This window comes from Micropterus dolomieu, linkage group LG04 (assembly GCF_021292245.1).
Source record: "Micropterus dolomieu isolate WLL.071019.BEF.003 ecotype Adirondacks linkage group LG04, ASM2129224v1, whole genome shotgun sequence".
NCBI classification, from domain to species: Eukaryota; Metazoa; Chordata; class Actinopteri; order Centrarchiformes; family Centrarchidae; genus Micropterus; species Micropterus dolomieu.
In genome coordinates, this window is record NC_060153.1 from 22,339,225 (window position 1) to 22,366,927 (window position 27,703).

General features: G+C 40.0%; 1 protein-coding gene across 4 annotated transcripts in view; it reads right to left on the reverse strand.

Moving 5' to 3' along the window:
• Window positions 1-1,415: 1,415 nt before the first annotated feature.
• The window catches only part of LOC123969418 (complement C3-like), a 94,925-nt gene continuing 68,637 nt past the window's right edge, over window positions 1,416-27,703 (reverse strand). For 3 of the 4 annotated variants that reach the window (XM_046046796.1, XM_046046797.1, XM_046046795.1), the window contains 15 exons: window positions 24,904-25,054; window positions 23,755-23,840; window positions 22,241-22,318; window positions 21,974-22,129; window positions 13,980-14,042; window positions 12,906-12,987; window positions 11,053-11,101; window positions 10,716-10,806; window positions 10,318-10,407; window positions 8,215-8,317; window positions 5,602-5,691; window positions 4,854-4,946; window positions 2,817-2,900; window positions 2,342-2,486; window positions 1,416-1,709 (listed from right to left, as the gene is read on the reverse strand). In XM_046046796.1, coding sequence (XP_045902752.1) covers window positions 1,568-1,709; window positions 2,342-2,486; window positions 2,817-2,900; window positions 4,854-4,946; window positions 5,602-5,691; window positions 8,215-8,317; window positions 10,318-10,407; window positions 10,716-10,806; window positions 11,053-11,101; window positions 12,906-12,987; window positions 13,980-14,042; window positions 21,974-22,129; window positions 22,241-22,318; window positions 23,755-23,840; window positions 24,904-25,054 — 1,503 coding nt within the window. In that variant the 3' untranslated portion in view covers window positions 1,416-1,567. Of the gene's footprint in view, window positions 1,710-2,341; window positions 2,487-2,816; window positions 2,901-4,853; window positions 4,947-5,601; window positions 5,692-8,214; window positions 8,318-10,317; window positions 10,408-10,715; window positions 10,818-11,052; window positions 11,102-12,905; window positions 12,988-13,979; window positions 14,043-21,973; window positions 22,130-22,240; window positions 22,319-23,754; window positions 23,841-24,903; window positions 25,055-27,703 lie in introns of those variants that run through there. The other variant, XR_006824727.1, reaches the window with a different exon arrangement.

The following is a 27,703-nucleotide window of genomic DNA, read 5'->3' on the forward strand; positions in this document are numbered from 1 at the left end:
CTTGATGACATCTAATACAGTTTGGGTCTGTCCCAGGAAATCCGGGCCAGTTTAATCTTTCTAAAATGCAAATGGTTAAATACTACTATTTGTATTCAAATTTGGACATTCAAGTGTAGGTGAATATGTTGCCCAAGCGTCTGCAACAAGATGTACGAACGAAGTGGAATAGTATGTTTCAATACCTAGGATCACAGAAGGACTGTAGAAAAGCTGAGGCAGTGTTTTTTGTGAAAGTTCAAAGCTCAGGCAGTTAGTTCTTATCATCGTAGGGGAGCACTTGAACCAGATATTTTAATTTACATTGCAATTATCATTTAGCTGGAATTTCAATGTTTACTTTAATACAAATGTTTTACATAAAGTTCCATCCCAGAGGTTACATGTGAAAGAAAAGTTAGTACTTGCACTGTTTCATACCCTTAGACCCTTTCACTGCAGCTAATATGATGTCAGGTGTAAAGCCTAGAGTCAGTGCCTTAAGATGCTATGTCTACAATACATTTTTTACTGGTGCTGCTATTATTTTGTTAAGTTATAGTTTTTTTAAGTTATGGTTTACATTGCATGTCATGGAGGTATGTATAGTCTATACTAAGCATTGAGTCTGTTGAGCTATATCCAGTATTCTACACTAGACTTACATTACCTAGGTATTCTAAATACTCAGATTTAAACTTTTGCACAAAGTGGCACTTTAAATTTCATTTGGAAAGTTTGAATAGTGCTGACCAATCAGAAATGCTGCTATGAGTTGTGTGTGAAAAAATTTAAATAAAAAAAACATCAGTATTGCAAAACTGAGTCATGTTGTGAGCTATGTATTTCTTCCTCTAGGGAGGTGGAATATTTGTTTCACAGTTTGAGCATGATGTTAAGCAAAATGAATCCATACAAATTTATTTTTATAAATTTAGTTGTTTAAGACAATCGGATTGTTATCGGTAACGGCAGATACTCAAAGTTGCGGTATCGGAATTGGATATAAAAAAGTGGTATCGAGCCATCCCTAGTTGACTAGTTGTCACCATGAATGGATAAGAAGAGTTGCAGTCCGCACTGTGGAGTTGGCAGCCAGCCAGCTGCAGCGCAGAGTATGGTATCAGTCCACACAGCCACATCTCCGCAAAGCACAGAACAGAAGATGAATAAAAGTCTCTGGTTTTCCCCACCAGTAGCTGAAGTTTGTCCAGTTTATTGCAGTGAGCTCATGTTGGAAAGAAATATTCCCGGTAGCGGCGGGCAGTGTCCTCTTCAGCGTAGTTGCACCAGCGTATTGAACTTGCGTATCTAAAACTACTTTTCTATTTCTAGTTGAACTTATCAAAGCCTGTTATACAGTAACCAGAAAATAATTGCTTTTGTAATTTTTTACATTAAACAACAGGTAATCTTAAAAAGGACAGACACTGAGATTAAGACCATTACAATTTAATCAATGCAGTGTAACATTGTAACGGCATTGTTTGCAGCCATTGCTGTAAATATCATGGTGGTGAAAGTTACACATAGAACGAAAAATGCAAAACAAAAAACAATTTGAAAAGAAGATTGTATTAGGGTTTCACTATAGCTGACATCCAAACATCTCATAATGCTGGACCATCACTTCCAAGCCCAAACAGACATATGTGTATTCCACAGTTTGACACTCTGCATCTGTGGGCCAGTACTCAATCCAGGTTCTCTCACCAAGTACAGACTGATACCTGAGGACAGCAAAGTGAAAAATACATTAAGTCTTCATGTGGCTAGGTACTTTTTCAAAGGGAAAGAGAAGTCTTCAACGTCACTATTACAATCTGTACTACAACCTATAACATGTTAGTAATAAATTAGATATATAGAAATACCATAGCTGAAACAAATTGATTTTTCTGAAGTATTATCCAACTTTTAGATGCATTTAATTCAGTCTCAGCTATAATAAATGTTTCATGTGCTTATTACAGAAAGGTCACTGAAGCCAAATGACAGATGATTTCTTCACTTAGCCATTTTGCATGCAAGGCTACTGCAGCTCGTGCCCCAAAAAGCATGTGCACATAGAGATGCCTACACAGTCTTCACCCTGCTTTGCACTCATCAATGCATAAGACTTACAATATATTATAAGATACAGCATAACTGTACTCATCTGAAAAAAATATATATTTCTGTTCTTCTGGTTAGATGCTAACTGCATTTCATTAGCTCTGGACCTGTACTCTGCAGAATGACAATGAAGTTAAATCTAATCTAATCTAACTTGATTCAGTGACAGGAAGCAAGCAGGGAAACTGTAAACTTGTTTTAATGGTTACAATATTACACACGACTCATATACACAGAACAAACTTACAATTCACTCTGTCCGTTGTTGTAAAAATATGTGGATGTGCCCATGATGAGGTAGGTTTTGCCTGTTCTCAGATCTAAAGCTTCTCTGCAGTGAAGAGGACCGAGGAAATTGCGTAGTTTACCCAGAGGGCCCGGATCATTACTATCTGTAATTTAAAAACAGAGAAAACAAGATAACATCATTAACTATGTAACAGGTTTCATGTAGGATCATTACTCATAAGCACATTCTCCCTCAAATCATGCATAAATTGGTAAGAACTTTTCTGCCTGTCTGAAAACAGTCTGGGAGATTGTTCTGTCACTTTAAAGCCTCTTTAAGAAACATTTCTGTAGAAAAACGTCAAGGTCAGTTGAACTACATAGAATAGACATTTTATGTATTAATGACAATGGATATTTCTGTCTGCTTAGAGACACCATAGGGAGGAATGGATAGAAAATGGCCATAAAGGAAAGAAGAAATTAATACCCACCTTCCTTAATGACTCCCACTATCCGAATGGTGTACATGTCACTGGACAAACCATGTATACACTCTTTCACTCTCACTTTGTACACTGAGAGGAGACAAGTTGCAGATTGTTAACTCACTTGCTTTCTCAAACACACTCTCTCTCTCTGTCTTTCTCTCAGACACACACACACACACACACATACACACACACTGAGGAAAAAAAACACACTTACTGTAGGAGCCATTTATGTTTATTGTTGGCATGATATTTTATTTTATTTGGTTATTTTTATTAGTGCTGGGCAACGATAAAAATTTTTAATCGCATTGTTATGCGGAAAATTGAATAATGAATTCAAAAGTAGTGTATTGCGCAATTTTAATTTAATTCACTGCTATATACACAAAAGTGTAATAACATGTGGTTTGCAAACACTTTAAACAAATAAGGTGTTTTTTACCAGCAGTATTAACTTTACACAGTAGCAATAAAATATTTCTTGTAAATCTCAACTTAAACATTACTGTAATCAAATCAAATATTAAACCAAAGCTATTTGCCACTGCCAGGGAATTACCTTTTATCTATCTTGTTAAAACAAGTTACCATCAGAGTCTATCAGCATCAGTCAAGTCAAGTCAAGTTAGCTTTATTTATATAGCACATTTAAAAACAACAGGAGTTGACCCAAAGTGTTTTTCAAGAACACAATACACCCAAATACAAGTATAAACGAACAAAAGAACAAAGAGTATATATCACTGTATATCCAACTACACAATGAAACACTAGTGCACCATACACATTAATAAAAGGAATATGGAGAACTTGGTAGAGATAAAATTCAAAGACGCTAAAAGAAAGTAAGTAAGAACAACGTCAAATTAAAATGGATTAAAATAAATAAATAAAATAAGGTAAAATTTAGGTCTTTAAATTAGATTTGAAGTTCTCAATGTTGGGTCACCTTTGGTTGTAAGGCGTGAGAAGGAGACTAAGAAGAGTTGTTGTGAAGATGACCTGAGCGACCTAGGTGCAGAATATGGAATTAGCGTATCAGTAATGTATTGTGGGGCTAAGCCATTGAGGGCTTTAAAAACAAATAATAACATTTCATAATCTATTCTGTATTTTACCGGTAACCAGTGCAAGTGAGACAAGACCGGAGTAATGTGTTGTCTTTTCTTTGTTCCAGTTAAAAATTTGGCAGCTGCATTTTGAACCATTTGTAGTCGGGAAAGTGCTGAATGGGTCAGCCCCATAAACAGGGAATTTCAGTAGTCCAGCCATGAGGTGGAAAGCGCATGTATAACTGTTTCCAGGCCTCTATGGGATAAAAATGGCTTCAATTTGGCTATGGTTCTAAGTTGATAAAAACTGCACTTCACGACACTACTGATTTGCTTGTTAAAATTCAAAGAAGTATCCATAAAATCACCTAAATTCTTCAGTCAGTCAGTGAGTTACTTAAGCTAATGACAGAGCTTTCAGGGCCAAATAGAATTACCTCAGTTTATTCTTTATATACTCATTTAGTTAAAGGAAGTTCTTCGCCATCAGGTATCTTTTATCAGGGAGCACCAGAAACAGTCTGTTCTGTTGTTGTTTGATAGGCTGCGTCATTAACACGCAAGCGGCTCACCTGCTACCGTGATAACGGATCGCGGGTGGAAAAATATGGAAAAAAGATGACAGCGTTGTCTGCCGAGGCCTCCCTCCACTGCTTGTTTGGGTGGGTGATTTGCAGGGTGATTTGCAGGCTGATCAACATCCCGCCCATCCTGTGACCCATGGTTTGACTGTATGTGTATTCAGAGCCAGTGAGCAACGGACTTTCAAAATAATAATAATGTTTTGAAAAACTCTGTTAACGTGCGATAAAATAATTGTCGGCGTTAATTAATGAATGCGTTAACGCAATAATAACTCGTTAACGTGCCCAGCCCTAATTTTTATATTAGTCTTTTGGACACTGGGTGGCAGTGATTAAATGCAAATGATTGTATATTAGGGGGCATAGGTGACAGGAAAACTTCACTCCTACTGTGTACTTACCAAAATCAATTTTATTGGTTGATGTGCTCTCACAAACTTTGGCAATGCGCTCATCATTGCTGATTTTGCCCTTTCTCTGCATACTACAGTTCTCTGGAAATACAGGAATATAGTAAATGCACAACTGATCACTCAAATGAATGAACACATGAGCATGTCTGTATGTATGTATGTAGCTGTCGTTTGTTCAATGTTTTTATAAATCTTGAAAAACTTCAGACTAATCAAATTCTCGTGTCCAATCAGCAGCAGCTGAACCAAATACACTAGGTCCAAACTGACATCACTCCCTCGTTTACTTATTTAATCTTCCCTTTACTGTTATAAAGGGAAGATTAAATAAGGTGGTTTACTTAGAGTGATTAATTAATTAATAATCATAATTTAAAAAAAACACTGAAATATTCTCTGAGATTGTGAAGTCATCCATTTGTGAGAAATAGTTTGTTAGTGAGTGGATGAATAGAAGCAAAATGTAATTAAAAAGTATACACATCTGGGTGGTGATGGTGCAGTGGTTAAGACACATGCATTTGCTGTGGGAGATCAGGGTTTGATTTGCACTAGAACACATCCACCAATGTGTCCTTAAGCAAGACACTTAAACCGTAGCTTCTCCAGAGACATCTCTGACATATATCGCAATTGTAAGAAGCTTTGGATAAAAGCCTCAACTAAGTGAGTTTTGAGTGTTCCTTCAAGAGTTTCAGATTTAAAAAAAAAGGTAGGTTTATGACATCTTGTTTACCTTCAGCACATATGCATTCATCATTTGTACAGAGCCTCAGCATCTGTCTAGCTTTTCTCTCTGGGTGATAGAATTTCACACACTGTATCTCTGCAACAGGAAAGACAGATATTTGAAAACTATTTTGTGTTGATTGGTCACAGGATCACCGTACATCTGCAAACAGGCATTAAATATCTTAAAAATGTGTCTCACAGTTAATCCTATATTATCCTTACAGATTATTTCATTTGCAGCAATGAATAAATTGTATTGTGCTCCTGACCAACTATAGACTTTGCAGATTAGAAAATGTTCACATAAATGGTTTTTGAAAGACACCGACAAATTATTTAGTTGTTCAGCCATGAGCACTCGTTGATATACAGTATCTCACCTCACTTTTTTGTAAATATTTGATTACATCTTTTCATGTGATAACACTGAAGAAATGACACCTTGCTACAATGTAAAGTAGTGAGTGTACAGCATGTATAACAGTGTAAATTTGGTGTCTCAGGCATATTCGTATTGCAAGTTTATCACCACAATCTTAGCTTTCTGTTGGTTTGATCTTTTGGTATCTTAACGCTCTTCTGTACATTTTTATGTCACCAATCAGTCGCTGCATTCCATCAGATCATTTCAACGCTCTTGTGTAGTTTAGTGACATGTTTAAACAGACTCCTTACTCATTTTTAACTTATTACTGTCGTCTTTTTTACAGAAGGTTTGCGACTCACCTCTAAAGGAAAAAGCAGTTTCAGTTTATTAAAGGTATCAAAATAATTCTAACAAACGTGTTAAAAATATAACTTCAATTTGTTTTCCACAACTCATGTGGTAACTAAGCTGTTTCACTCCTCCTCTCTCATTCCAATACAAAAAAACTCCCAAGCTGTTGTCCTTCTTATGAGCATGACCTAACTAGGTTGAGGAGCAATTTACAATTTCCCAATATTTTTATATTTTTACATTTTGTCCAGAAAACAGCAAATTAAAGAGGTGGTATTATGTTAATTTTCGGGTTCAAAATCTTAATTGGGGGTTGTATTTATTATTATTTGAAAAAAGAAAAAAGAAATATTTCTCCTTGCTTGTCCATAACAATAAAAATACTACTATGGCTTCAACATTTCACACAAGGTATCGAATGAAGTACTCTATTGGTATCTGTATCACTTCAAGGGTGCTGGAATCGTAAAAAATTTTAAACAATATCCAACCCTACTCATGAGTGTTACAAGGTCTCCGTTGTGAATGGGGAGCAGGTGTGTTAAATTTGGTGTTATCATTCTCACACACTACTCATACTGGTCACTGGAAGTTCAACTTGGCACCTCATGGCAAAAATTCTGAGCTGCAGAAGTTAAAATATGGATTTTGCTGAGATTTCAGCCTGAAGTATTAGTTTCGAATTTGGTTTGCACCTCTGATGAAGTGCAGTGCACTTGTCTCATTCAGTACAGTCTGAAGGGGAGCACAGCAGAGTATAGGTCAGGCAGACTTAAAAATATAAAAAATATTATGAATGGTCGCCCAAAGAAGTTGAGTGCTCGTGCTCAGCATCATATCCAGAGGTTCTCTGTGGGAATAGTGCTGCCAGCATTGCCGCAGGGGTTGAAGGGGTGGGGGTCAGCTTGTCAGTGCTCAGACCATTCGCTGCACACCGCATCAAATTGGTCTGCATGGCTGTCGTGCCAGAGGGAAGCGTCTTTTAAAGATGATGCACAAGAAAGCCCCCTAACATTTAGCTGAAGCATACTAAGGACATGGATTACTGGAACCATGTGCTGTGGTCTGATGAGACCAAGATACACTGATTTGGTTCAGATGGTGTCAAGCGTGTGTGGCGGCAATCAGGTGAGGAGTACAAAGACAAGTGTGTCTTGCCTACAGTCAAGCATGGTGGCGGGAGTGTCATGCTCTGGGGCTACATGAGTGCTGCCGGCACTGGGGAGCTACAGTTCATTGAGGGAACCATGAACGCCAACATGTACTGTGACATACTGAAGCAGAGCATAATCCCCTCTCTTCTGAGACTGGGCCGCAGGGCAGTATTCAAAAATGATAACGACCCCAAACACAACTCCAAGACGACCACTGCCTTGCTAAAGAAGCTGAGGGTAAAGGTGATGGAGTGGTCAAGCATGTTTCCAGACCTAAACCCTATTGAGCATCTGTGGTGCATCCTCAAACTGAAGGAGGAGGAGGAGCGCAAGGTCATCCACCAGCTCCATGATGTCATCATGGAGGAGGAAAAGGACTCCAGTGGCAACCTGTGAAGCTCTGGTGAACACCATGCTCAAGGTTAAGGCAGTGCTAGAAAATAATGGTGGCCCCACAAAATATTGACACTTTGGGCCCCATTTGGACATTTTCACTTAGGGGTGTACTCACTTTTGTTGAGGTTTAGACATCAATGGCTGTGTGATGTGTTATTTTGAGGGGACAGCTAATTTACACTATTATACTAGTGTGTAAGCTGTACACTATTTTACATTGTAGCAAAGTGTCATTTCTTCAGAGTTGTCACACGAAAAGATGTAATCAAATATTTACACAAATGTGAGGGGTATATTCACTTTTGTGAGATAATGTATGTCTGTCTGAGGTTGCATATCTGAGACTCACGTTCATAGTATTCATAGACAGACACAGCAGCTGGTTGTAAGACGCCCACTTTCAGCTTCTGATGGATCTTAAAAGTGATCTCCTCTGGTCGGGTGTGAGAAACCTGTTGAGAGACGTCCATCGGAAGAACAGTATGTGTACGACAGAGAAACACAACTTAAAGAGGTGGTATTATGCTTTTTGGCTTTTCCCCTCTCCTTTATTGAGTTATATATCTTTTCTGTGCATGTAACAGGTTTCCAAAGTGAAAAAGCCCAAAGTTCAGCCCAAAGGGAGTTCCCATCTCCCACAGAAAACTCTGCTCTGAACCGCTTGAAAACAGCTCGTTTGTAGTCCAGCCTTTCACTTCTTTTTCTTGTGACGTCACAATGAAAAAGCTTGCCAAACGGCTAACGGGGTCAGGCACGCCCTCAAACCAAGCTAGTCCGAGAGAAGGTCCTTTGCCTCGACTCGCCTTTGTTTGGTTTTCCATTGTGTAAATGTTGTACCTGTACCTGCTTCCAGGTACTTTTTTTTTGTATCACCTCACCTCCATCGAGGTTCCAAGCGAGCTGAGGGATACATGACAAACTACTGATTGGTCAGAGAGAATATTCACTATTCACTGCATCATCATTGCGAGCTCCGGACAGAGGCCAGCAACGGAAAGTTTTATATTTTACAGTTTTCAGATGGACTTTCATCACTAAATCCACTGTGTAGATTTCGAATATTGACAGTTTTAGGAGTTGAGGAGCTCCGCAAGTGGCTGAGGGGGAAGCCTGTGCTAGCCCGCGGGAGGAGCGTGTGAGGCCGGCCAGCCGCCCGCTCACAGAGCCCTCTGCTCCCGCTGTCAGACAGACCACTGCAGGAACAACGGCAGAGGAAAACACAGCTGGAAGGTTTTCAAACTGCTTATCTGTCTTGACATTCTGAGTAATGTGGAAAGTTTTAACTTAAAAAAGAGAAAGCTGTGTGGATCCCTGGTGTGTGTGTCGCATTGAACATTACGTCGCAGCAGTTGTGTGTGGCGTTGCTATGATGACAAGCTACGTACTCTCTCTGGGTACTATCTGCAATGGAAAACGGAGCAGAGCCGAGTAGAGTCGAGTCTATCGATTTGCGCTATGGTAGTATTTTTCAGCAAGGCAGCATAGATTGTCAGAACACCGGCAACAGTTCAAAGTTTAGTCCTAAAAGACTATGCAAGTCCGACTCTGTTTGGGCCTGGAAATTCACAATCACAACCTGTAAGTATGCTTTATTGGTTGTGAATTATATTTAAAATAAACACGGCAATGTAACTTCACAGACTGTTCAAGTGCGGAGTTGTTGTAAACCGTTGGCTAACACAGCTAAAGTTATAACTATAATGCTAAAGTTACACCTGATGTGAAAGCTACTGAGCAAACGATGGTCAATTTTTATGTAAAATTGAGTTGAAATATGGTGATTTTTGCAGTGGTTTATGGTAAGATGTGGAACAATGATGTTGTGTGGTTGTGGACTTATACCATCTGCTAGGTTACGGTCGCAGTCTGAAGCTGCTTTGATTTGGATTACACTACCTTGTTTCTTACGACCCGCCCTTCTCTGCTTCCGATTGGCCAGTAGTCCTTACCTGGGAACTGCGCGTGTGCAACTCCCAACAAGATTTTGTAGCTCAAGAGCGGAGCGTACAACACATAGGGGGAAAAGAAGAGCTGCAGCAATGTGCAGTATGAGAAAAATATGGTGTTTTTTGAAAATTAAACCATGTAAACCTGTTCTGGTACAACCCCTAATTAAGATTTTGAAATTGAACATAATACCACCTCTTTAATTTCAGCTGTTTTCTGGCCATAAAATGCACATACATAATTTGGGTGGACTGACCCTTTAAGGTAAGCACACTCGGTGAGCACAGACTGGCCACTTACAAATGCAGTTAAAGTTCCCTACATTTTGTGAGGGATAGCTCTCTTACAGGCTAATTATAATATATATATATATATATATATATATATATATATGAAAAGCACCACTGGGCCAGCAAGAAGAATTTAAATGTTCGTGTCAGTAAAACTCATTTTTATTTGAAAAGGGAGCCACAGAGAAAAAGGGAATTATGGAAGACAGTCTCACCTTGTCCAGGTAGATGATGAGTGAGCCTCTTTCTGACAGGACGGTGTTCATCTCATATTTTGCAATGGTGCGGGCACGTCCTTTGGACAGCTACACACACACACACACACACACACACACACGTTAGGACATTGCATTGACTTCTGCTCACTATGGACAGGCTAAGCCTAACCTCAATTTACACCTACCCCTAACCTTAAACCTAACCTTACCTGAAGTCTTAACCCTGAAACGTAAATCATGAATGGCGTTTTAGGAAATTGTTTTTTCTCCACAAAAGGATTGAGAGTCCCCATAATATTTATGTCCCCACAACATGAGTAATACAAATATCAAAGAAACACACACACGTCAGTGCTTCTGGTTAGAACAAACAAGAGATGTTTTGATGTTCTTACTAAGTCCAGGTCATTTGTGTTGACAGTGAAGCCAGTTAGAAAGCCAATATCCAAGACTGACATGGTTGCATCACGCTCCGTGTCCTTGTACCTGTACACAGACTTGATGGAATAATTATAATAATAAGCCCTTCATCAAAATCCAACAACCTTTATAAAAGGTATTAAATATTAATATACACTACTCAACATGTGTTGATTTCAGAGGGTTGGAAAATTAAAACTACTGGAAGAGTAAAAAAGAACAACAAAAATACAAGAATGAATCAAAAAGAAAGTAAATAATGAAAGCGGCCATGCTACTGTAACACTTGTTAGCATTCTTGATTGTACTTACAAAACCTCTATTTTCAGCTTGTATATGTTCTCATCCTCATCCAATTTCTCTGTAGAAGCAAAACATTAACTACTTAGTATTTAGATTACTCGTATTTCTCAAAAAAATTATATTTGGCAGAAAAAAAAGTCAGACAGCAAATAACCAAACAAATCCAGACAAATACAAGCAAGACAAAGATCCCAAATAAAACAGCAAAAGACAGAAAGAGACACCCAGCAAAATTTAGTCAGACAGTGACGTTGTGTCCCTGGCCAAAAATGGTCCCGGCTGGACACCAAAAACTGCAAAGATTAATGAGATGGATGGCCAGATGGTGAACCTCTCTTACAAACCAGAAAATATATTGATCATATTATTGCTATGAGTGTATGTGTCTGTTTAAAAAAAAAAAAAAAAAGACATATGATTGATAATTCATTTGATTGTGATCAGATGTCTACAGTGTGAAGTACACTCAATGTACAAAGACTAACATTAGTTTTATTCAGTGACCATTTAAATTAGTGCTGGGCATCGCGATTAATTGCAATATTGAATAATGAATTCCAATGTAGTGTATTGCCCACTTTTAATTTAAATGTACTGCTATGTACACAAACGTGCAATAACATGTGGTTTGCAAACACTTTAAACAAATAAGGTGCTTTTTACCAGCAGTATTCCCTTTACACAGTAGCAATAAAATATTTCTTATAAATCTCAACTTAAACATTAATGTAATCAAATCAAATATTAAACCAAAGCTAATTGCAACTGCCAGGGCATTGACATTTATCTAGCTTGTTAAAACAAGTTACCATCAGAGTCCAGTTTTTTGTTTTTTTCTGAACAGGTATCATCAGAAACAGTCTATGTTCAGCAGGTGTCCCTGTTAGAGTGAGGTGAAGTGGTCGAGCACAAGGCGTAGCAACAAGAGGTTGCCCTCCAGTGAAACTGTTGCAGTTGTGCTCACAGCTTGCCTCACACACACGCCCGCCGCTGAAGCTGAATTGTCTTGTACTTTTTGAATGCGACGTGCAGCACAAATCATTGGAAGAGAGACTGATCCTCGCTGTTTGAGTTTCCAGAATCTATTACTGTTTACTAATTAGGACATCAACAGGAGGGAATCCCCGCAAAACTAGACGAAGGCCTATCAGGTAAAGTTATGTAGCCTATAATTTTAACTTAAGTTAAATAGGCTAAAGCTGTATAGCACACAGAAGCTGTTGCCATGGTTACTCTCAATAGAGCGCCTGCCATTTACTCACAAAGAGCAACCCTGCAGGGCCAAGCGACTATGCTGCGATTTTAAGAATGTTCCTAACACCGACATCTTCCCCAATATTAATCAGCACGCAGTGTGTAGTTATCCACTTCACTATGGCATTTAATTGTTCGCTTGTCTTGCTTTTGTTTATCTACTTCTCCCACACCCATGCTGAAGCCTCCCTCTGCTGCTTGTTTGGGTGGGCGATTTGCGGGTTGATCAACATTCCACCCATCCTGGTTTGACTGTATGTGACTGACTGTGTGTGTAATTAATGTGTTAACGAGATAATAATAATGTTTATGCCATTCATGTACATATATCTACATATAAATAATATTCCTTTCTCATGTTTTCAAGCCTGTGGTTTTTGTAAGAGGCGAAATTCTTTATCCAACCTGTCTTTGATTGCACATAGGAAAAGTTTGCCTTCGGGGCTGTCAAACAGAATGTCAGGTGACTTAGTATAAAGAGCGACAAAGTCCATTGATGTCCTGCTGATTTGGAACTATTTTTTAAACCATAACAAGACGCCTTAATTGTATGTTGTTCAAACAGTCATTCAACGTCTCAATATTTGCTGGGAAAAGCAACAAATTACCTGGGAGGAGCTGCACAGACAAGTTAAACTTCTGACAGTCAGTCTCCTTTTCTTTAGGCAGAGCGTAATACATCGACACCATCTGTAACATAGATAAAAGTGCATTTTAAAGTGGGGAGGAAAAATCAGGGCCTCATAGAGGGCCAAATATAAATTTAAAGTGTCACCTCTCATTTAATATGCATTAATATTCTCATTGTAATTTATTATAAAATCTAAATGTTTCTAAGTCGAAACTAACCTTCCCAAAACCACTGCAATTGGTAACTCCCACCCTTGGATCATTTACCCAATAGGTGAAATTCTGTTCAACCAACTATCCAGTGGATATTGTCCATCTATTCTATGTTGACTATATATGTGTTTGTCTATGTCTTTGGCTGACTAAACTTTGCAGAAAGTGGTTAAAATGGGACCACTTGTACTGCGTGATTAGCTGCAAAATGAATATGTTTTAGTGGACAACAAGATCCCTGCAAAAGCAACATGTTAATTTCTGAGTTTGCTTGCATGGTTTTGATTCTGAGATGTCTATTTTGACCTCAGAAGTTAATCTGTGCTACAGAATCAGTATTCAACTAGCCACCTGAAACCTACAATTCATCCAAACAACATGCCCCGAAAACTTTCAGGGCATGTTTACCAGCTATCGTCAGATTGTAAATTGTAGTCGTGTATGAGTTGATTCACCTCACGGTACTTCATACAAAAGCTGTCAATGTGCATCAGTCATTTTTATCCAAAATGTGGTAAAATACACTGTGCTGTAATAATAACAATAACAATAATAATGTGGGTGGCTTTGCTTGGGGCCATATGTGACATTTTTCATTTTAATTTTAGTGGCTTTAATATTGCAAAACATAAACTGTAATGTACTTGTCCCTATGTCTGCATTTTCTTCTTAAAATTATAAAGATCTGAAAATAAAAAAGCAGCTAGTAGTGTGGTATCATTTCCAATGCATTCACAATCTGAACAGTAATTGTCTTTGGCCTCATCTAAGATTCAAAAGGGACACAACAATACTAATAAAAAATCAACCCAAATAATAATAGATTTTTTTCCTCTTACTGTTAACGTTGCTTCTCCTTTTCCTGTGGCGGTCACCCTCACATTCTCATTTATACTGTTGAACTGTTGAGATTTAACATGTGCATGTGTGGAAACAAACAGAGAAAGGTAAATCAATCATTAGGAATAATTGGGATAACAAGATCATTAGGAGCAAACAAACACACAAAGCTGACTTTAAAGCTGATTTTAAGAAAATGTGATCCGATCACTGTTAGCAACATTGACTTGTAGCCAACAGCGGAGCGGAGGGTGGCTTCTGGGTCTCCAGCCACAAATGTATTCTCAAAACCCCTGAATCCTTTGGGTATTTAAAAAAAAAAAAACAGCAAACATTCTATTACTGGAGAAATTTCATCATCTATAGGCAAGAACTAACTATGGAACAGTTTTTCCCGAGGAGTAAATCTCCATCTTCATCCACACTAGCAGCAGCAGCCAGTGAACCGCGGACAGATAATGTTTCAGGTGTATGAATCTGAAGCTCTAACACTTGGCAGCAGCAGAGGTGACTAGTCACCATTGGCCAAGTAAGAGTTTGCAGCAGTGAGGTAATACTTTACTCTATTTTCTTACTCTTGATGTGCTATGACTTTACACTTTACTGAGCATTCCACTAGAATCTGAAGGCCGGCTGAGCGAGCTCAAACAACTGAGTGTACATACAGTCCCCTCCAAAAGTACTGGAACGCTAAGGCAAATTCCTTTGTTTTTGTTGTTCACTGAAGACATATGGGTTTAAGATCAAAAGATGAGTATGAGACAAGAGTTCAGAATTTCAGACTTTATTTCCTGATATTCACATCTAGATAAACAACTCAGTCTATCACCATTTTTATTAGACCACAGCATTCTTAGGTGAGCAAAAGTAATGGAACAAATAATCTTAAAGTAAATAACATTTAATATTTGGTGGTATAACCCTTGCTTGCAATAACTGCCTCAATCCTGCGACCCATCGACATCACCAAACTGTTGCATTCTTCATTTGTGATGCTTTTCCAGGCTTTTACCGCAGCTACTTTCAGGCCTTGTTTTTTTTCGGGGTGTTTGTCTCTTCAGTCTCCTCTTAAGGAGGTGAAATGCAATCCAGGCTTTTCCCGCAGCTTCTTTCAGTTCTTGTTTGTTTCGGGGTGTTTCTCCTTTCAGTCTCCTCTTAAGGAGGTGAAATTCATGCTCTATTGGGTTAAGGTCAGGTAATTAACTTGGCTAGTCTAAAACATTCCACTTTTTCCCCTGATGAAGTCCTTTGTTTTGTTGGCAGTGTGCTTTGGGTCATTGTCCTGCTGCATGAAAAACTTCCTCCCAATTAGTTTCAATGCATTTCACCGTAAATTGGCAGACAAACTTTTTCTGTACACTTCTGAATTCATTCTGCTGCTATCATCATCCGTTGCATCATCAATAAATATTACTGAGCCTTTTCCAGAAGCAGCCATGTACGCCCTAGCCATGACATTACCTCCACCATGCTTCACAGATGAGCTTGTATGCTTCGGATCATAAGCAGTTCCTTTCTTTCTTCACACTTTGGCCTTTCCATCACTTTGGTAGAGATTAATCTTCGTCTCATCAGTCCATAAGATTGTGTTCCAGAACCTTTGCGGCTCATCTCTGTACTTCTTTGCAAATTTCAATCTGGCCTTCCGATTCTTACTGCTAATGAGTGGTTTGCATCTTGTGGTGTGGCCTCTATATTTCTTCTCTCTGAGTCAGTGGATAGTGATACCTGCACTGTGGAGGTCATTGGTGATGTCACTTACTGATGTTTTGGGGGTTTCTTCACAGCTCTCATGATATTTCTGTCATCAACTACTGTTGTTTTCCTTGGCCGACTTGTTCGATGCCTTTTACTCAGTACACCAAATTGTTGTGCTCTTTTCTCAGCTTGACAATGGCTTGCTTTTCTCCCATAGACATCTCTCTGGTCTTCATGTTGGTTTATCTAACAGGAAATGCAGTCTTCATAGGTTTGAACCAAGAATGAAAACTTAGACTAGCCATGCAGAGCTATTTAATGTTTGGACAACCAACCTAAAAGGCAACACCTGGGCAACAAGAAACATCTGTCAGTCACATGTTCCAATAGTTTCGCTCACTTGAAAAATGGGTTGGTTCAAACAAAGGGTGGTATGTCCTGAGTTATTTAACACATCTAGATGTGAATACCAGGAAATGAAAGCTGAATTTCTGAACTCTTACTCATACTCATCTTTTGATCTTAAACCCAAATGTCTTCAGTGAACAGCAAAAACAAAGAATTTGCCTTACTGCTCCAATACATTTGGAGGGGACTGTATGTCTGACCACTATTTTATTCGGTTCACTGTATGCCTACAGGAACAGCCTATTGTTCCAGCACCGTTTGTCTCAAGAAGCAACCTCCACAACCTCTCCCACTCACTTTGTTTCAGTGGTAGCTTCCGCTCTACCTTCCATCAACACATTTTCCTCACTCAAGATCAATCATGCCGCACAATCTCTGTGCTCTACACTGAGCTCATTCCTGGATGGTCTGTGTCTTCTATTCACCAAGCCTGCTCGCCCAAACCAGGCTCCCTATTGATCTCAGAGCCACTGAAAGAAGATGTCGAAAAAACCAAAGACCCTGCCGACCTTAATTGCTCCTATCGTCCTTCTCAACAAGCATCAGTTCTGCCAAAACTGCGTTATACAATGAAAAAAAATAAACCTGTCCATTCCCACCCTGGTCAGCTCCCAGTGTGTGAACACAGCACAGGAAAACCTGCCATGTGGCAGTCCTTACACATGTCTCACTCCATCTCCCTCGGGAAATGGCACAAAAAGCTCAACACCAAAGCTAACATGTAGCAGTCTTACTACATCTTTTCCTCTGTCCTCCCAGGTCAATGGCACTTCCCTCTCCTCGTTTACTCATCTCACAGAGAACAAAGTATCAGAACTCCTGACCCAAGCCGTCCCTCTACATGCACACTGGACCCAATTCCTACGAATCTCCTCAAACCCATATCTCCTACCGTGGTCCCGACAATCACTTATGCGATAAATACTTCTCTGGCTTCAGGAACCTTCCCGACCACTTTCAAAAGGGCTCAGGTTACACCCTTGCTCAAAAAGCCCTCACTCAACCCAACTCAAGTTGAGAACTATCGGCCAGGTTCTCTTCTACCATTTTTATCCAAAACTATCGAACAGGCAGTCTTCAAACAGGTCCAAGAATTCCTCTCATGGAATGACCTCCTAGATCCATATCAGTCTGGTTTTAAGAGTGCCCACTCTACTGAAACGGCTCTTCTGTCTGTAACAGAAGCCCTAAGGTCAGCTAAAGCTGCAGCCCAATACTTGCGATCACACTGTCTCGGCGCGGATCACAGACTGTCTCTCGGACATATCTGTATAGATGAAGGCTCGCCACCTTCAACTAAACATCTCTAAGACTGAACTCTAGGTCATTCCAGCCAAGCAATCTATCAACCATAACATCAAACTACACATTGGCTCCTCAACCATCACTCCAACCATGTTGGTGAGAAACTTGGGTGTCATGTCAGACCATGTTGCTGAAAATAAGGCCCTACCTCACTCAGTACGCCACCCAGCTTCTGCTACAGGCCATGGTTATCTTTTGCCTCGACTATTGCAATGCCCTCCTAGTAGGTCTTCCAGCTTGTGCTGTGAAACACCTACAAATGGTTCAGAACACAGCAGCGCGTCTGGTTTTCGATCAGCCCAAAAGGACTCATGTCACTCCATTACTGTGTGACCTCCACTGGCTACTGGCTATTGGGTCTGCACCTATCTACCTAAACTCCATAATACAAATATACGTTCCTTCTCGGCCACTACACTCCTCCAACAAACGCCGCCTGGCTCAGCCATCCCTTCACACAAAGTAATCTCAGTCCCGGCTGTTCTCATCTGTGACACCACGATAGTGGAATGAGCTTCCACACGCCATCAGAGCAGGGGCGTCCCTCTCTAACTTCAAGAAGCTCTTGAAAACTCATCTCTTCCGAGAACATTTCCTCTTAATAACACCTCTAACTCCTAACCTCTAACATGCACTTCCTGTGCTCTTCTTCTATCCCCTTACAATTACCCTGTATTGATTGCACTTTTTTGTTAACACTTACTTCTTTCCATGGTATTTACATTGATGCGATATGTGGTATTAGCGCTTACTAGTATTTATTGTTGCTCTTACTAGTATGTATTGTCAGTTGTAGATCTCGTGCTGTATTTGATGCTCTGTTGATGCTTGTATGTTATTCCTGAAATGTACAGTCGCTTTGGATAAATTTCCTCGGGTAGATTGTTCCAGAGCTTTGGTGTCCTAACTGCAAAGGCTCTGTCCCCTCCCAATTTCAGCCGGGTCTCTGGGACCACAAAAGCCCCTTTCTTGAGGATCTCAAGTTACGAGCTGGTATATAGGGTACTAGTAGTTCAGCAATATAGCAAGGGGTGAGACCACATAAAGCCTTAAATGTAATCAGTAAAATCTTAAAATCAATTCAAAGTAGTGTCCTCAAGTGTAACGAGGCCAAAACAAGGGTGATATGCTCACGTGTCTTGGTTCTAGTTAAAAGCCTGGCAGCTGAATTCTGAACATTGAAAATTATTGATAGTCAGCATTTGTTTTGTTATGGTTTCACAATGATGAAGACAGTTGGAGTACAATTAAATACAAAATAGAATTTAGGCTCTACAATTTTTTTTTTCCCCCAGAGCAACTACAATGTTTTGACCAAATGATATACAGATTATTAGGCATTCTATCTCAAAAGGCTTGAAAAATAGTGCATTTAGCTACAAAAAGTGGGGGAGAATGCCCCTGGACCCCCCTAGGTTTGGGCTAAGATTTGAATGTTTACGTCTACCTCCACCCCTTCATCTTTGCAAAATCAGGTAATCACAAGTGGTATAACTGGGAACCCTATAGCAATTGTATTAATTTTTTTCCGCCGCTAAAAGTGATACTGCGGCCTGGACGGTAAGTGCTACAGACGCGAAACTCATAGGGTGCGTCCAAACCCCTGCACCAAGGGGGTGCTATACGCAAGGTAATTGCGTTTGGGACTCCCACACACAAAGGCGCATTATCTAAAACCTTACATCCATGCATTTGACGGATTGAGCTGAATCTCCTGGTATAGGCCACACCCATTTCCGCCTAGACTTTATTTCGCTACATAGCGAAAACTGAAAAATGTATTATAATTAACTTACAGACCATCTCTGGACCAAGCTGATAAAAGTTTGTAGAGGAAATTTTGATCCACCAGAAAATGTACAACTTATAAGAAAACAAATGTTTGCGAAAAAGACTGACAGGAAGTCATGTTCATTTCTTAGGTTTGGAAGGGCCGATCTACAAACTTGGTGACCTTATGTGGCATTCCCTCCTGAGGGGCTATGCAAACTTTGGTGCAATTGCCTCCTAGGTGGCGCTGTGTAACAGCAATTATCAGTTCCTCTATAACCACAAGTCGCATTGACATGAAACTGGAGCCCACTTGTTCAGGATGGCTCTTATGTTATTGCAGATTAAAGACAAACCAAGGGGCATTTTGCTGCATAACTACGCACCAGCACATTGCGCATTCATAAAGCTTATATCTACTTGTTTGGGTGATGCTGCCAATTCGTATATAGGACACGCCTCTGTGCGATGTAAAAATTGCGAAAACTGAAAAACCTATTTTAATTAACTCCTCTGAAGTGGCAAGTCCAATCGGCACCAAACTTGGCACGGACCATCTCTGGACTCTGAAGTTTGTTCAGGGAATTTTTATCCGCAAAAAAATGTGCGACTTATATGTTAACATTTTTTACACCAAGTGCAAAAAACAGGAATGACTGTTGCTTCTTACGTTTGGGAAGTCCAATGTACACCAACCTTGGGGATCTTATGTATCACGCTTTTCCGAGGGTCTGTATGAAATTTGATGTCAATCTACCTCTAGGTGGCGCTGTTGATTTGTTATTTTGTTTATCCTATTCACCTGCAGTGCTTTGTCAAATGTCTGCAAATAATTATGCCTAATGTGCATAACAATATGGCGATTGTAATGACTTTATTAGATACAAATTTTACTGTGTTCACCTGTAGTGTCTCCAATAAGTACAGTACATTAGCCTGTGTGACCATGAGATATTCCCTTAGCTAAACTTTAGCTACCTTATTACATTAGATAGTAGCTAATGAGTCATGCATGTTAGCAAGACAAAAGTTAACTATATTTGTCTTTTGGTTAATTAGCTGTAAACTCGAGGCACTGGTAAATTAGTCTCTTGTTCATCACCACTCACCTCAACACAAGCTAAAAAAAAAACACCTGGGAGAGAAGCTGGCAGAAGTTAACGGTTTTATTTATTTTATTTGATGTATTTGATTAACTATATGATTTAAATTTTTTTTTTTTAATAAACACACACACTTTTCACTTTTACTGTTTAATTTTATTTATTTGATGGGCTGTATTAAATTAACTCATACAGTTATTATTTATTATTATTATTATTTTTATTTATCTATTTTTATTTAAACACACACACACGTGTTTATATACACATATATACATACATATACATGCAACAATTGTCTATAACTAAATAATATAACTACTAACTTTCAAATTAGTTCAGTTGAAGTTAATAGATTATTTTTAATGAATGAACAGACAATAGCAAAGATCTTTGGTTGTTTAAGACCTGGTGGCCTAACTGTTAAAGAAACAGTTATTTTATTCAGGAAACTCAGATCAAACAGCCAGATCAGTCTCTGTCTATTGATTAACTGGTAAAAGTTCAAGACACTTCAACTCTGATAGTGGGTGGGTGTGTGCATGAGAACGCCTTTACATATAATAATAATAATAATAATAATAATAATCCTTATTTGTAGAGCACTTTTCAAAAACAAGTTACAAAGTGCTTTAACAAGTGTAAAGAAACTCTGTCACAACCATTGAAGGGGAAATTCATTTATAATGTGCCAAAACCTTTAACATAATGATAAGCTCCCTCCCCACCGCCCATCCCGACTTTTAAAATAATCTCATATCCATCACAGCAGCAAGGTGTAGGCTATGGTTTTCACAAAACCTATACGCCTAAAATTTCTCAACGCCACTGGTTGAGTTAAAAAAAAACAACTAGGCTTAATCCCTACTTTGAACTAGGCTACTGTTTTTGTGCAAATGTATTTAGGCTATAAGAGCAATATTCAGTGATTTTATAAAACGTTGCTTTGCCTAACACTACTCTCTCCCCATAAGTCCGAGCATCACTGGCAGTAGCGGCCGGAGTTTATTTCTATAAGTTTCAGTTGCTGTGGTGCTTCTGCAGATGCTTCAATAAATTCAATCTAGAATTGTTCATAGTTGAAAGTTTTTTTCTGGTCGCACAGAGTTTACAACGGACAATGTTCTTCTGCCTCTCACGTTTTCCATTCTTCATTTAGCTTTTTGGCTAACAGCTGACTTGAACAACATAAGGTCCAGTGCAGCACATCATTCACATCAGGAATGGTGCTTTCAGTAGCGCAGTAACGCAGCGTTCCATGGAATACCGTAGTAACTGTAATAATATAACTGTTTTGGAAATAGTAATCTGTTACACTATTCTTTACTGTGAAAATTAATGTTATTACTGCCCAACACGTCACGTAACACAGATGTCCGAGAGCGACTGGGCTACACACTGCGCAAATGTGGAATTGGGCACCCCCCCACTTTTTGGACTTTTGTGAGGTTTGTCAAGCACGCCACAGGCAACTTTTCAAAGTAAAGGCAAAAAACTTTCTCTGGTTTTCATTTTGTAGGCAAGAAAAGGAAGGGAATATGTGAGTAACTGTTGCTGTCATGACTGAGATCTTTTTTAGCAACAGCCTACTATCAAAGAATTAATTAATTAATTAGGCTTTCCTGCTATAATTTGAACGTTAGCCATAACAATGGACAGTATGGCCAGACAGCTGATTGACGAAACAATTTGTGTTTGTGTGTTCTCACTTTAGAGATTCTCGTTCTGTTGTAGTTTTCCCTGTTGAAGTTGTACTTATCAGGTTTTGACCTGTCTGGAAGCCAGATGGACACATCCAGATCAATTTCATGTTCCTTAGCATTGGCCCAGTACTCAGCTAGAGCCTGGTACACCATTATAGTAGCCTGAAAAGACAGACATAATCAATAAACTGAACCCATATTACCATACCATAAAGCATTAATATAGACACATAGATGAATCCGGACAGAAAGAGAAGGAGAGTCCTCTGTTACCTGAGTTGATCCATAGCCCCCGTCCACGTTCTGTTGTTGAATGAGCCATTTGACCACAGGACTGACTTCTTTAAAGGCCTTTAATATCGGAAAGCAAGAAAAAGGGTTGAAATCTCTGGTATTTATTAACTATTAGCACCATTATCAGTAGGTCCAAATCTAACTTGCCCAGTACCTTTAACCTACAAAACTAATGACATTCCCATCAGCCTCTGCTGTACTTTGTTTGTTAATGCCAATTAGCAATTGTTAGCATGCTATCATGCTAAACTAAGATGGTGAACAAAGTAAACATTATATCTGCTAAGCATCATCATGATAGCATTGATGTAAGATGGATACATTATAGGATGCTAAAGGTTATTTATTACACTGCATATTTTAAGGAGAGTTATTTATGGTAATTTAAAAAAAGAAACGTAAAAAACAAATTCATCTCTTTTTAGAAAACGTTCTAGTCTGGGAAATGTCTGTCTTCACCAACCTTTTACTCTTGTAATGTAGTAACATGTATTATGGCTCTGTTTTTCCTTTTCATGGTGAAACATGCATAAATCACATAAGTGTGACGTGTGTTATGGTATGTTGTTGTTTCCCGTTTATTTTGTTAAATCCTTCCTCTTGTGTCTTTGGCTACATTCAGACTGCAGGCCTTAATGGTCAATTCCAATTTTTTTTGTTTGACATTATAGTTTAAATGTGGCCCATATCAGACTCCGGTCTGCGGCCTGAAAGTGACCCGCATGCGCAGAAGAATAACACGTCGTCACACGCAGCAGCACGCTGTTGTAAGCTACAGAAGTAAACAAGGAGCAATATAGCTCCGGTTAGTTTGCGGGAGACACCCGTATGTCATTGTCCTCTCACGGGTCACATTTCTCCCGAATTATGACAAGTGTTCACAACTTTCTGTTCTTTTCTTTACGGTTTCTGGCTGTACTACGCAACTGCCACACAACTCACTCACTCCCATCTCTCTCTCTCCCCACTATGTCCACTCGGACAAATAGCATCAGAAGATAAGTGTCCAGGGTGTACCCCGCCTTTTGGCCAATGTCAGCTGGGATTGGCTCCTGCCCCCCCGCGACGCTGTACGCAGGGTAAGCAGTTGACGATGGATGGATGGATGGATAATTCAGAAGAGAGCTTGCGGTCCAGTGGATTTCAAGTATAAGAAAGGGAATTTGTGAGCAGATGATAGCGAGGTAGGAGGAGGAAGAGAGCCACGGGTTTAATTATGGCCTTGTTGACCTCCTCACTTATGTGCATTTATAGTTGGTCCTGTTCTTTCGAATCTTTGTCTATTGTCAAGCATTCTTGCCTTTTCATCAGTGTTTTCCTGTGCTTTTGACCTTCAGTCTGATAGTTAGACTTATTGCAGATATTGGCAATCCTTGTGGACTTTTTCGGTTATTATTAAAACATTCAAACTGAACCTGCTCTGCCTGGTGTCCTGCATTTGATTTCTAATCCCTTGATTACAAGTGCTTGAGTTCACATGACAACATGCTTACCTTGGCCTTCACCAGAGCAAGAAGAGCATAAGCTGTGGCCTCCAGTGTGTAAACGTGTCCCTTAGGTACAGGCCAGTGGGACATATCTGCAGAAGACACATACAGTTTCCATCACTTTCGGGGACATTACATTGACATACATTCATTCCCCGGAGACTTACTCTAACCCTAATCACTACTTGACTAAACCTAACCTTATCCTAACCTAGGGCTGTGCGATATGACAAAAAGTTAATTTCCCGATGTAGAACATTTTTTATAAATTTAATGAAATATGGCATTTTGAACTGTATCTCGGGATATTTCTCTGCATGAAGTATAAAGTAAGCTGTATGTCCATGAGCAAGACATTTAACGTTACCCGACTAACACACACATCATGGCTGGCACTGCTGGAAAGTGTTGTGTGGCTCGTCTATTATTTTTAATGCAATTTTTCCCCTGCAACGCCGGCATGTGTGGAAGAACGGGCTGCGGTGAAGTTAGTTTCAAGTTGGACCTTTACGCTGGACATTCAATAGATGCCAAATTCCAACGAAAAACTAACTTCACTGCAGTGCAAAGCGGCGTTTACCAAAATATTACGGTAAAGTGAGGAATCTGCGACACAACGAAATATACGACAGAGCATAATTGTAAAGAATTAATGTTTTTCTATCGTCAAGCAGTAGATATCGTTATATCATATAGCCCTACCCTAACCATGTCCCTAACCTTAACCTCTCATAACCTAAACCTAACCAGGACCACACAGTTCATTATACTTAACCCAACATAATGCTTTATCTGTCAGTACACTAAAGGCCAAAATATTAATGTGAATATCCACCAATAGTGAGTGTTTTTTATAATGTTTTACTTTAATCTCTCAGGATGGTACACTTAAGTACCATGTCATGCCATGAAGTTATCAACCTAAAAAATTTATCATTCACATTTTAGGGACCCCATAAGGAAGACGAGACCCCCACATTGTGACTGTGATAACAGATTTATGTTCTCACATTACTACTCCCCTCTAATACACACCTTTTTATTCAAATATAGTACTTGTAACAGCTTCATTGACTATCACACTAACATATATACAAAGTAACCAAACAGTACATTTTGTTTCTGATTATGTTTAAGAATGTTGCATGAGGAAACCTGGGGAAGTAAAGTTGCAAAGGATCGCCTGGTTCAGTTTGTTTTCATTGGCCAGGGCATATGACGTCATGGCAACGGCATATGGGTTGGTGAGGCTGGGCAGACGCCTCTCCAGGTATGCCACTGCTTTGTCTACACTGCCTGGCAGACTCTGGCCAGAAGGAAAAGACAGTTAATAAATAGAGATAATCATATCCAGAGGCTTAATGAGTGGCAGACAAAGAGGCAGAGTGGAAATCAAGCTCCCATGTTTGTAGTTGTGGCTGTTTCAACCTGTTGAATGGTGTAGTAGCTGTTTTTATTAGTCAGTTTCCCTGTACGCAATTACTTCATAGCTGTCCTGAGTTGAAAATGAAGATGAAATAATGAGAAAAATATTGGGCCCCATAAAGGAATGTTTTTCTCTTTTCTTTTGGTGCAAAGCAATAAGAAAATCCTACGTGGGACTCTTTAAATGTGCACTGAGTATGATGATGAATTGCATTTGATCTTAAATTGAATGTGTGTGCCAAGAAAAGTGCAATTAACGTTAACCCATATAAGGGCAGCAGACTTAAGTGCCACGAGCAAACCACAAACCAACAAGCCAGTGATATTTGGCAATTAATGTTGAACTCGGGCAAAAGAAAAAGAACATATAGATAGAAACTTTTCTTAAAAGGAGCCAGATGTAGTTTTTCCAATGAAATCACTTAAGCCTATTTCTTGCTACACAATTTTAAGCTTGATTTGTTGGTCGGCGAAGTCGGGCTGTGATCGGGGTAAAAAAGCGATCGATCTGCGGTCGCCAGTCATTATATGTGAACTACACAACGCCACATCAAAACGACTTGCAACGCATCGCTGACCAGTTGCTAACATTATCCGGTGCAATATAGAGAGCCTAAGTCACACGCTTCCGCTTCTGGCCCATGGGAACTTATTTCGGAAAAAAATATGTACGGTAATCAATGGCAATAGAGAGATCATATTTTTTATCCTGTTAGAATTGAACCCTTAATTACATATATGATGTTGGTCAATTTAAACTATAATTTTGCATGTCAAGAAAGTGTCGTTTTGTGTGAAACCCGTTCAATGAACTACATCTCTCATCTCGCACCATATACATCGGCAACATGTTAGCGCGGTAATTCTATCTGAAGTCCATTGCTTTCTTTTTTTTTTGTTGTTTTTTTTTTTTTAAACCTGTCCTGCCCAGCAGCCTGGTATAGAGTATGATGAGCTGGATACCATATTGTGCCAGACAGATTTTACTTTAACAAGAGAGTATTAATATACTCCTTTGTCTGTTTTATTATTTATTTAATTATGTATTGATTTGTCGCCGGGCCGGACAGGGGGGCAGACACGGGGATGGGGGGGCACAAACAGACAGCACAGAGAAAGGACAACACCTGTAAGAGAAGGGGGAAAGAGGGATGGAAAGTGGGGACAACAGGGAAAAGCTGTGGGAAACACCAATTGCAGAAAGCAACGAAACCTGCAATAGAACAGAGAGGGGGGCTTGGGGAGGAGAAAAACAACAACAAACAATAAAAATAATAATAATAGTAAAAGACAACCAGCCGAACAGCAGCAATAAACAGCTGACATAGTAAGACAACTAAGAGAAAATTGAAAACAAGAAACAGTCCAGCACACTAAATAAGCAACACAGCACAGCCACAAGAGCTGGAATAATAACAATTAATTTAAATAAGTAACTGAAAGAAAAGCATCAGGAATAATTCTACCAGGGACAACCTGCATTTGTTTGTGTCTATGTGTGAGACTGATTGTGTCTGTGTGCGTGTGGGTGAATGTGTCTGTATGTGTGTGCGCATAAGCCTGTTAAAGAATGTAGTTGTTAGTGAGAGTGGGATGCCACGACTGTGCCACACTTACCCCAGCAACAGGCAGGCAAGAACCCCAGTAGCCAATAGGGGTGGGAGAAAGAAAAAGAATAAATCAATCAAAAAAAAAAACAAAGACTCCCAGATGCACCGCGATGCAAATGCGGAAGACCCCGACCCAAATGCCAGTTGACAGCGTAACGCAACGGAAGGAACGCAAAAAGCGTAACCCGCGGAAGAGCAGCGCCTGGACTGACCGCGGCGCATACAACATAGACCAGTGCTCCCCCCCACCCAGCACCCCACCGCCGTGCAGCAAACAACCAAAATGCCCAAATGCCACGCAATCATCAACACCAATGCACAAGTGACGAGCCCAACGCGCACAATGCGCGACCACGGCGACACCCAATGCCCAGCAGCCCCCTGCGAATCCTGAGTGCGAGGTCGGGCAAACGAGAGAGCGCAAACGGAACAACACGACAGCGAAAGCCAGCGGAGAGAAACACCAGCAGCAAGTCCCAGCCCGGCAGCAAACGCGCTGCACAGGTCACCGTGCACCCGCCAATAAAAGTCCGCCGTCCCCCCAACCGCCGGAAAAAACTAAGGCCACCCCATGCCCAGCACGCCCCCCGGCAGCCGTGCAACACCAGCCAAACCAGCAACGAGGCAAAATCAACTAGCTCAGCTGCATGCCACCACCAACCCACCCACCCGTCAATGGCCGAGAACTCCAGGCACAAGCCCAGAACAAATCGGAGCACAGCCCTGCCCCGCACCCACACTGCACATCCCGAAAACTAACTATATACCTCAGTATCCAGAGGGGTCCAACAACTGGCCGACAGAGAAATGGGGAAGCATGAATCCGAGGCCAACGAAGCAAAACAGGGACGCAAACAGGTCCCTCCAAGCCAACGAGGAAATGCCTCCCCCGGACTCCAATGCACAAACTAAACGCCCAG